The 11,416-nt window shown below is 31.9% G+C and overlaps 2 protein-coding genes across 2 annotated transcripts; one reads left to right on the plus strand and one right to left on the minus strand.

The window, feature by feature from the left end:
• The first annotated feature begins 812 nt into the window (after positions 1 to 812).
• On the plus strand, positions 813 to 3,654 carry LOC106720996. The gene is made up of 3 exons (XM_014515810.2): positions 813 to 921; positions 3,155 to 3,364; positions 3,442 to 3,654. Exons 1-3 carry the CDS (start codon positions 861 to 863, stop codon positions 3,651 to 3,653), a joined length of 483 nt encoding a protein of 160 aa, XP_014371296.2. The 5' UTR covers positions 813 to 860; the 3' UTR covers position 3,654.
• A 1,733-nt stretch (positions 3,655 to 5,387) lies between these two features.
• LOC106720924 (polypeptide N-acetylgalactosaminyltransferase 3) lies at positions 5,388 to 11,076 on the minus strand. The gene is made up of 7 exons (XM_045681261.1): positions 10,900 to 11,076; positions 10,663 to 10,811; positions 10,491 to 10,588; positions 10,071 to 10,251; positions 9,352 to 9,490; positions 7,022 to 7,207; positions 5,388 to 6,783 (listed from the first exon to the last, which is right to left on the minus strand). Exons 1-7 carry the CDS (start codon positions 10,900 to 10,902, stop codon positions 5,749 to 5,751), a joined length of 1,791 nt encoding a protein of 596 aa, XP_045537217.1. The 5' UTR covers positions 10,903 to 11,076; the 3' UTR covers positions 5,388 to 5,748.
• Positions 11,077 to 11,416: the final 340 nt, after the last annotated feature.

Raw genomic sequence — 11,416 nt, forward strand, 5'->3', positions numbered from 1 at the left:
CTTATTCATGAATTTACTAAAGCAATTATTGAGGATAATGAGTTCTTATCTCGACTAGGTACTACACGTTAATTATCAAACAAACCTAAAAGGATCTGAATACTGCATATGTCATTAGCGCAATTCAAGTTCAATACATCTTTTTACCGTCATTCCTTATAAAAGCTACATATAAATATGTTTATAAACACACTCTCTCTCTCACATTTTGTTATCCCTGTTTTGTCAAAGATAATGTTTTATACATAGTATTTGATGTCAGAAATCAACAAAACCGTACTGTTTCTTCCACTACGAACGATCGACCGAACGCAAATAGAAGTCCATTTCATACTGGATAATTATTGTTTTCAAATAGTTTCCCCAACCATGAACAGATTTTTATATTTTGGCCGAATTATATATCTCTATACCAAATATAGGTATATCGCCTATTATGAAGTTATGAAAGACTATGAAGTGGTAGTAGTTCTTGTGTATCTACGGTCCATTTATAAACTTTAAAATACATTTACGTTTTGCAATCAATAGTACTGTAAAATAAGAATATTGCAATATTTTTATCAAAAGCATTACGACAAACGGTCAAAATCCTGTCCGCCTAAAATAAGACCAGGTCACGATTTATTTTTATCCAGAGCTTACGCCGATGCCTCATGTGGATTAGATATTGGAAAATTCTGATTTTACAATCTAATTATCCAAAGATAGTCTTTATTTTCCATAGCAAACGTCAAAATAATTTACTGGGCCATGATAACGAGACACGCAGGTAAAAGATAAAGGCCGCTGCAAATTAGTTCGATAAAAGACGTCCTAACGGAGCGCACGTGCTTTTAACACTATCCGCGTTCATTCGAATGTGTTGTAACAATAAAATGCTCGTGTTTGTTCTTTTTGTATCCGGACTGATATCATACGGTAAGCTTATTTATATGGAGATTAGTTATTCTGTTTATATAGTGACTCACTTACACTTTTCAATGAACAACAAAAGAGTCATTTTTGTATCAGTCGGCCGTGTTTAAAACAAAACAATGTGTTACATCACGGCGGGTCTGCGGTCCGGTCGCCGCCCGCGCATCGCATCGCACACAATGCTTCTCAACTCGTCTCGCAACTACCGGTTAATAAATATTTATTTAATCCGCTGTTGACAATCGTATTTACATTGTTATAATGGTAGGGACTGTTGTGTCGGCACGACACCGTGTGGGCCGGACTTTTTGTACGCTGAACATCACTTGTTTTAAATCCAGGTCAGTGCCGCGATTGCGATAACTGATATCTGTAGATGAGACAAATAGAAATATCAACAACGGCTGTTAGTCATTATTGTTGCTCATGTTTAATTTCGATATACAAAAATATTTGTAGCTCTATCTACCCCGTTTTTATTTATAATTCTTATCTAGTTTATAAATAATAGCACATAGTATCATACAATAAAGTATAATGTTACAATAGAGACGCTTGCAGCATGCACAATTATGTCGGCCGCCCATCATTGACTTTCTCGCACCACACTCGACCGATCTCTTACGCGTGGATTGACTTCGGACCACCTTAACGTCTCGTCTATACAAGTCTCGAGATCACACAAGCAATCAGTAGAGATGAGTCTCTACAGATCGCTTGTGTTTGCAACTACGACTAGCTCCAACTTTGTACTGTCACAATTAATTATCGGCCGACATCGTTTACTCTAAACCAATGAAGTTTAACAAAGGAAAAACGGTTTAATCCATGTAGACGGCTTAATCTGAAACCTTTGCCTTTTTATTTAAAAAAATGTATGTACAAACATGTTAATCAGCATGTAAAATACGTAATGTACATTTAATTAACATTATTGATTGCATTTCTGTAATTTTACTTAAATGTCTTCTTTTTAGATGTAATCCTCGGCTCATAGTTAACCCAAAAACCAATACCTTTAAAGTAGCAACATGTTCTTAATAATTGTCATAATTAAAACCAGTGTTAATTACGGCCATTTAAAATACATAATAAATTTTAATGAAGATTCAAATTGCGGCATACCGACGGACATTTCTTGTTATTAATTGCGCAGAAAGCGCGAGTGTATCAGAACTTTGTCATGCTGATGGTCGATAAAATCGTGCAAAACGCGACAAAATTACATATGATTGTTGCTTGTTAAAACAAACGAAGCATCGTTCGCTGCGATTACGATCCTTGCAGCAAACTTGGTGGTCGGTTACGATCAAAAAATATCGCAAAGAAAATATAGTACGTCATTCCCAATTACTGCTACGAAGTAAATCAATCAACACTAAGTGTCTACTGAACTTACGATTAATTAAATAAAGGTGTAGTAATAAAATGTCACGAGAGTTTAAACAATTTAAAGTTGTAGTACCTAACAGTTAATATGATTAACTTTAATTTAAATGATAAACATCCCTGTTCAATATATTCTTAAAGATAAAATAATCATTAGATTAAGCCACGTAAAACTATAAATAACATTTCACACTCCTAAGTACACTTTTTGTGAGTATATTAAATTTACACAATGCGACGACACATTACAGTTTTGGAACGAAGTTCCTTATCGCGCGTTGTGAAAGGGAGCTAGACGGAAAAAATTCTTACGAAAAGTTGTCACGACACTTTTTGCTATAGTAACCATGGCAACGACGTGACAATATATAACGAAAATTCATAAGAACTTCGTTCCATCGGGGTGTCCCTTGACACCTCTCAAGTTTTTTCACTCAGTATTGATGATTCTATATCATTCAATTAATGTTCCGGAAGTTTCAAGCACTTTAGAGGACTTTTCAGTCACGTGAGAGACTGAAGGAACTTGGCGTCATCGTACTAATGACAAAATTAATGCCAAATTACCCTACTTTTTAAATTTTATTTCTGTTGTTTCTGGAGCAGAAAATTACTGGTGTTGCCATCTGTTCCGCACAATTTTGGGCGCCTTGAGATCCATTAATAATTTTTATTGGACGTAAATTGCATGACAAGTTCTTTAAATGGATGATGTTTTATCAAAACGTCAATCTAACGATTACATAATTTTTCTTTTCTATTTAAATACATATTTTAATCATTTAAAATTCTTACTTTTTTATAGTATGAATATTTTTATAACTCTCAAAAATTACTTATGTTGTAGTTTCGCCAGAAAGCTGCTTCTACCAACGTTGTCTAAGCTGCCATCCCCAAGAGATTATATGGCCGGGCACACCCTTAGAGTGTCATCCATCAAACTGGGTGTCAGCACAATGGGTGCACAATATAGGACACCCACCACCATCAACAGACTCAAAAGTACCAATAGAATATCGTTGCTTGAAAATGGTAGCAACACCAGATGATAAATCATGTAAGTTGACGTTACTTTTTATACATTAGTTTTTTTTCGGGTAATTTAAAATTAACAATTATTATCTTTAATTTTAGTTGGCAACACTGTGGACGTTATTCGAGGCTGCGTACCACGTGCGCAAGTCGATTCAGTCTGTCTCGCTCTAGAGGCAGTAGAGCGCGCCCGGGGCCATAGTGATGCGCGCTGCTTTATTTGCAACAGGAATAATTGCAACTCAGCCGCGCGGATAAATCTCGAAATAGCAACACCGGCCGCCATTCTGATTTTATATTATGTTCTAAGGTGAATGACAATAATATATTTAACATAATATTATTATTATGAAGAACTCTTATATTTCCATTTTATACATATTTTTAAATAAAACACAATTTAACATACATCCAACATTTTTATTTTTAAATGTATAATATAGGTACGTTAATATTTTTGTGCCATAAATCCCTGTTGTGTAACAGCTTTTTATTTAAAAGTTAATTTAGTTTAATAAGAGAGTTACATAAAGTTTTTATATAAATCAGAGAGATTTCTTTACATTTTTAATTTTTTTAGACTAGAAAATAGCTTAGAGTTAGTAAAAGAAATTGATAATTTCAATATCAATAAGAAAGTAAATTGAACAAAATAATGTGAGTATTTATAATAAAGTAATATCAAAATAAAACACTTCATTGGTTTCTGAGACCAAAATCTCTGTATAAAACATATTGTTATCTCTGTTTTGTTAAAGATAATGCAAGGGATGACGATATGTTTTTTTTACAGCGATTTTGGTCTCGGAGACCAACGATATGTTACCACAAGACACAATTTAAAGAAACTTATAGAATAATATCATAAATTACGTTTTTATAAACATAAATTATTTTATCTTAAATGTTAATTTATTGCCTGGAAATTAATATTATAATTTATCACAACATTTGAAGCTGCCGCAAATTATTTATCATTATAAAGAACTACTAATATACCATTAGCAGATTAAAATTACATATGTTGGTAATTTTCAGACTACTCTTAGTAACACTATGATAAGTTTGTTAGTCCTAACTAATCTTTACCTCAGTGACATTTACAAACGCAAGGCACTTGAAATATAAAATTGCAACAAGAAATCTTTCAACATTCCCATAAGAATCCAACAGAAATAGAAACAGTTTCCTTTAATTATCTAGCAATTAAAATATTATTAATGGCAACTTCCATTTTCAACTATAAAAAAATGAACTTTCAATTATGACGCTAGCAACATTTTATATCAGTGGTAGATACATGAAAACTAAAAAAAAACGAACAAATACTAACTGATCCAAGTTTGTCGGAATAGATTTACTTGCTCAGACTAATGCACTTTGAAAACAAACAGACAGACAGAAACATCTGTAGACGAACTTATTAAAGTCATACTTAAAGTAAATTTAAAAAATGCTGACAAAAAGTTATTAGTATGAAAATCGTTGCACAACCAGTTTTGAATCTATTCTTTACTTTAAAAAATGCGATTAAAAATAATACAATAACTACATATAAGTAATGTTATAATTTAATAAATGAGTTTATGTAATTATTTTGTACTTACCTAAGACAATGAAAGAGTGATTTATTATTACATAAGTTGTTATATTAAATAATGCACTTCTATGTATTGTGTAATATTGCTTATATCTTACACTAATGGAATCTCTTTATTTAATAATATTTATTCAAAGTATTGCTTATATAATTTACATAACCTAAGAACATCACAGTTGTACATATGTACTATATTATCCCGTGATCCAATACATGGCCTAAATATTTTCAACTATTGATAAATTGCAAACTTTATATATAGTGCAACAAATAAAAAATGTAATTGCACTATATTATCCAATCACTTTTCATTAAAAATAAAAATAAATATAAGTTTAAGTAAATTGTGTAGATTGGAACGTTTTATTTGAGATATTGACATTCTTGTGAGATTGAGATGAAATCCTAAGAAATCTAAATTTTCTTATGTATCATTAAGTTATTTCTTTGGGTTATTTTTTAAGTACTATATTTTTCAAATTTGATTACGAGTATTGTGGTCGGCACTATTTAATACACACAAATTAAATTACTCACGTTCAAAACATAAAAAGATTGTAAACTAAAATCAGTCTAGATCTAGATTCATTTCATAAGTGGGTAATATAACATTGATATACTTCTTTACACCTGCAGTCTTATGACAAATATGGAAAAAGTTAGTACCTTGTCTTGTAGTCAATATATAATAGTGTTACCTAAAAATAACTACTTTTATTATAATGAATTGCAAATCATTGTAAAGCAATAAACTGGTTCCTTACCACTAATACAACCTTTTGATATGTTCCATGATATTTAAAATTATTTCATCTCCAGGGAACTCTTTCGAAATGCCATATTTGTTCATCACTTTTCACACATTTCTTAGAAGTTAACGGATTATCTGTTACATTAGAGCTGCTATTTATTATAGAAGTTAAACAAAGACCATCCATCGTTTTCAATCTCGGACCTTTTTGTTTCCAAATTTGTTTTCTACTATCACTACAACCTTTCCATACAGCTCTACCATTTCCTTGTTCTAAACATAATCCTTCGTCGGCCATTATTCTGCCTTCAGGTGTGTATACTACGAGACTGTCGAGATCTAAGTCACTGCCGCAGTGCACTTTCGAGGCAGGCCCACCTAGACCTGGTGTACTGGATATTACCCCGATACAACCACCTTTGTCATTGCGAATTCTGCCAAACCACCTGTCCTTAGTAGGAAAGAAATGTTGAGGCCATACATTCATCAAGTACCATTCGAAGCTCTTACATTTCAAGTCTTCGCGCAGCTGTACTCTGTCCCCTACATTTTGCTCATCTCGAATTACTGCGACAGCTGGATTGAATTTGAAAAAGAAATCCGCCCATTCGTCCATCCACACGGTCGCCGCTCGAGCTAAATTAGAATTCAACACTTTGGATACTCCACCGGGATACTTGTAAGGACTATGTCTTCTAAATATATGACCGACACGTGAACATGGCGTTATTTCGACCCTGGCCCCGCATTGCCACGCTCTCCAGGATAGTTCTAAATTTTCTGCGCCCCAAATCATCATACCCTCATCATACCCGCCCAATCTCCAAAACAAACTTTTTGTGACAGCAAAGAGACCTCCGGCCATCGCAGGCGACGGGTAGGGTTTAGAGGGATGTTCTGCTTTTTGCTTCATCACCTCAGTGCTCGGCATTAGCCAACGAAAATGTAAGCGCCAACTGAACGCACCCCAGTGGGCGTCGATACTTTTCGTATATGCAAAAGTATCCTCCGATAGAAGATCGATATGAGGGCAAATGAAAACGTCATCGCTGCCCGCTCTTTCTAGCAATGGCTCTAACCATCCCGGGGTAACCTAGAAAACAAAAATGTTTCCAATATACAATCTAAACTGTCTAAACTTTCATGAGACATTATAATAAAGAATAAAACAGCTAAACTTCATCTGGTGATACCCAGAAGAGGCCCTGATCGGCTTGTAACTAGTCGGTACCGACAACAGATAAAGTCAGAGTCTGTAAGAGTAGCCGTTTTTATTTAGTTAAAATCCATTTATTTTATATATGTCAGGATGAAAAAATATAATACATTACCTCACAATGTGCATCTAAGAATACTAAAACATCTCCAACAGCAGATCTTGCACCCATTAACCTAGCACCAACGAGACCTTTTCTCTGAGTACTGCGCAAAATTTGTACGTTTTCTAGTTTCGCGACAGCATCTTCCAATTCTTTACCTAAATATTTCCTATCACTCGCATCATCTACTAGAATAATCTGTAAATATAGCATAAGATATAAGATAAATTAGTTGCGACATCATAATGGAACAAGAAGAAATATCAAAAACTAGCTGTCAGATGCAACTTTGTCCGTGTGGAATAAAAAAACATAAATTAGTAGCCTATGTGTGCGTACCAGGCTTTGGTCTACATCTATGTCAAATTTCACCTTGATCCATTTACCTGTTCTGGAGATACATGATTATAAACATCCATCCATCCAAACTTTCGCATTTATAATATTAGTATGATATAATAGTAGAATTTCACTGCAGTGACATATTAATACATATTATGTTTTATCTTGACTTGACAAAATATAGACAATATCTATACAAAAAAAAATGAAGTGTCAGTATATCGAAAAAAAAAATATATATCGTACACAAAATGTCTTTGCATTACTTATAATGAAAAGTTTTTTTAAGTTTGGGCTGAAGCGACTTTGATGGTAATTTTACTGGATGGCAGCTAATGTGTTACTTAGGCTATTTTTTTGTAATTCCGAGCTAATGAAATTGCAGACAACCTCTAGTGTTAATAGTCTAAGATCCCGCTGCAGGATTGGTGCGCTCATCGACTTTTTGTTTAAAACCAAATTTTTATGTTTATTTATAGTTAAGAGAATATATATTTACTAGGGTGCCTATCAAAATTTGGCCGCCATTATTTTTAAAAAAAATATTTTTAATTGATTTTTGGTAAAAAATTTCGTTTATTTATTTTTTTAATAAAATAACGTCTACATAACGGTAATTAATATCAAGATTCTAAAAAATCACGGTTGCCGTTGCGCACCTGGCCGCACCTCTTTGCAGCCAGGTGTAAACAGGTATGATTTCGATAAATTTATACGTCTATAACCTATTTTTATTAATTATATGTCAAATTAAAGCTAATTTTTTTCTATTAATTATCATATAAAGTTGCTTAATTAAATCTGGCCGCAAATAAGGGTTGCTGGCTGTTAAATATAATAAATATTTAAGGTAGAGTGAAAGAGAGTTAGCGCGTAACATCATTTGTCAGACGAGGACAATTAAATACTTGAATAAAATCTAATAAAATTTTTGAATAATACTTTCGCAATAAAATTTTCTTTTACTTAAGTCACCTTGGTTTTATTTTTTTATTTTTTAAATTAATATTAAATATCGACGTTCTAATTAGCACATTATCTAACTCCTTTTTAGAGAATCTTTTATTTGTACGAAAAAAACAATTACTTCAAAATTTATTATCATTTAAAAAAACCATTTAAAATTATTTATATCTAATAGAGATATAATATTTAAGTTTGAATCATTCAAATAATTTGTAATTGGATTATTGCTTCATCAAAATGTTAAAAAAATCACCCTCTAAAAAATTCAGAGTTAGACAAATTCCTAACTAGACCGTCGATATATCAAATCAATATTAATTTTTTGTTGCAATTTTTAAATTTGTCATTTTGAAAAAAATTACATATTTTTTGGAGTATTTATTATAAGTCGTCTCTATTACTCCCCGGTGGTTGAGAACACTAACGTTCGACGCATGCGCAATGGCTTAAAAGCGTCGCACAGCCGGCAATCGCTGTCCTCGTCTGACAAATGATGTTACGCGCTAACTCTCTTTCACTCTACCTTAAATATTTATTATCTTTAACAGCCAGCAACCCTTATTTGCGGCCAGATTTAATTAAGCAACTTTATATGATAATTAATAGAAAAAAATTAGCTTTAATTTGACATATAATTAATAAAAATAGGTTATAGACGTATAAATTTATCGAAATCATACCTGTTTACACCTGGCTGCAAAGAGGTGCGGCCAGGTGCGCAACGGCAACCGTGATTTTTTAGAATCTTGATATTAATTACCGTTATGTAGACGTTATTTTATTAAAAAAATAAATAAACGAAATTTTTTACCAAAAATCAATTTAAAATAATTTTTTTAAAAATAATGGCGGCCAAATTTTGATAGGCACCCTAGTAAATATATATTCTCTTAACTATAAATAAACATAAAAATTTGGTTTTAAACAAAAAGTCGATGAGCGCACCAATCCTGCAGCGGGATCTTAGACTATAATAAGTGTCACAGCAGTCAAGTTCTACGGTAACAAGAACAAATAGTTTAAAGCTTAATTACCTGCTTCAATAACATTGAAGGGGACCTTAATATTACTGACATCACAGTTCTCATCAGAGTGGACCAGGCCTCATTGTGAAACACTATTATCACACTAGCTGTTGGTAGATCTTCAATGTTATACTGCACGTCTTTACAGCTAAAATCAGAAGTAATTTAAAATATAGAAAAAAATCAAGACTAATATCAAAATACAAAAGAGTTTTTGAATACAGTTAGATGTAGTCCGATATAAATTATAGTTAGACCATTTATAAATGACCTATTAGGCCTAGTGGCCCTGTTATTGTAGTAATTTCTGTTTGTATTAATGGAATATATTCCTAGGCATAGAAAATAACACTCAAGACAATACTTGATAAGACTGCTAATGTCCAGCAATGTTTTATAACACATTTTGTCTTTAACAGCCTTTTAAATAAATGTAGTGTGCTAAGTAGTAAATAATTTTTCTATTTGTTTACAATATGTAGTCAAATTCAATAGAAAAGTGAAGTTATAACAAACCAATCTATACAATTTTATTTTACTAAAGCTGTATCACAGAGTTATTAAAAACAAACATGTCATAATCAATTTAAACACAAACTTTTCAAAATAATTCATTTACAATGAGATTGTTAGCCACTGAAAATTGTAAACATAACTTCTCACTTCCATTGAATTCAACTATGGTATGTATAATACACATTATAAAATTATATAATTGAAAATAATACCTCTCACTTCGAACATCAGGAAGACTTCTATTAATAAAGATTCTATCACCAACTAATATGTTATACGAATGCAGTGTATAAAGTTCTCTTGCTGTTATAATTTCTCTTGGGGAAAGCTGGACTGGTCTCCCACCTTCACCTGCTCCTTGGACTGGAGCATAGTTGTTAGCATTTACTGTTTCTGGAAGATAGAAACTATAATATAAACTAACTGACTTTCCACTACTGAAATGTCAATTAACTACATCCACTGATGAGCATAGGTCATACACATTATGCAGTTGAAACATTAGTTAATAAAAACATTAAAAAATTTATGTTTTCTTAATTTTTTCTGGACTAGTACTTTGGCAGTGGCCATTCACAGAGGTTAACAGAGTGAAAAAAGTATTGTAAACTACACATTATTATAATATTTACCTTGTGATAAGTTACCTCCAGAATTACCACCAACATAGTGCCCCACTATAACTCTCATGCCACTTTTATCTACATATGAATTCTGGTCATAGTGCAATCTGAAATAAAAAGTTTCACATTATTTGTTAACAACATCAGCAAAACAAAATGCTTACAATTATCTTTTACTCACCTTTTATACCATGGACTTTTGTGACGTCTTTTAATCGTATTATATAGTTCGAAGCTAACGAATATCATAGCGTTTATAAGAAAAACTAAAATAAATATAAGAATAGCAATCTTCTTCCTTCGGCCTCTACATATTAAAGCCCTGAATTCCTAAAATACGTTTTTTATTAAATTAAATAGTTTAAAGCGTTACGCGTCCAACGAGGTCTTTATACTTATAATTTTCATTTATATTTACCATGGCGAAGAAATAGTAACTGATAGTTTTGTCAATCTGATCTGCACCCAAAATATAGCCAATTTCAGACAAAAGTTAGTATCATTTTTGCATAAACTTATTTATTAACATTAGAGTTCCTAAGTACTATATATAAAAGTACAAATATTCATTTTTATGTAAAATTGTATATCTTAAATTAGTCAAAAATTTATGAGTATTAATTCAATTCAACGACGATGACATATTGTATTGTGTTAAATGTCAATGTCATTATTATAAAGTAGTAACATTCGCTCTCCGTTGTTGTGGACAGCAAAAAGCAAAAATAAAAGGGTTTTTTTACAATTTTGGATTAATTAAAAACTGGATATTAACATTAATACTTGATTTCCATATGTGTAAAATTAAGGAAAAGACCCTTAAAACCAACAATAAAATCAAATTTGCTAGCAACACTTGTTGTTCGTTGATTTTTTAATTTGTTTGAAACTGATGACCTAGGAGCCTAGGACCAAGTATATAATTCTTTATCTGA

The sequence above is a fragment of the Papilio machaon genome, chromosome 15 (assembly GCF_912999745.1).
Source record: "Papilio machaon chromosome 15, ilPapMach1.1, whole genome shotgun sequence".
NCBI classification, from domain to species: Eukaryota; Metazoa; Arthropoda; class Insecta; order Lepidoptera; family Papilionidae; genus Papilio; species Papilio machaon.

Bases quoted from the DNA above. Each gene is read 5' to 3' on its own strand.
- LOC106720996 (XM_014515810.2), top strand. From the start codon at position 861: ATGTGTTGTAACAATAAAATGCTCGTGTTTGTTCTTTTTGTATCCGGA. The intron at 922-3,154 runs GTAAGCTTATTT...CTTATGTTGTAG, and splicing joins ATCCGGACTGATATCATACG to TTTCGCCAGAAAGCTGCTTC. The intron at 3,365-3,441 runs GTAAGTTGACGT...CTTTAATTTTAG, and splicing joins AACACCAGATGATAAATCAT to TTGGCAACACTGTGGACGTT.
- LOC106720924 (XM_045681261.1), bottom strand. The intron at 7,208-9,351 runs GTAATTAAGCTT...CTATATTTACAG, and splicing joins CTTCAATGTTATTGAAGCAG to ATTATTCTAGTAGATGATGC. The intron at 6,784-7,021 runs GTAATGTATTAT...TTTGTTTTCTAG, and splicing joins TCTTAGATGCACATTGTGAG to GTTACCCCGGGATGGTTAGA.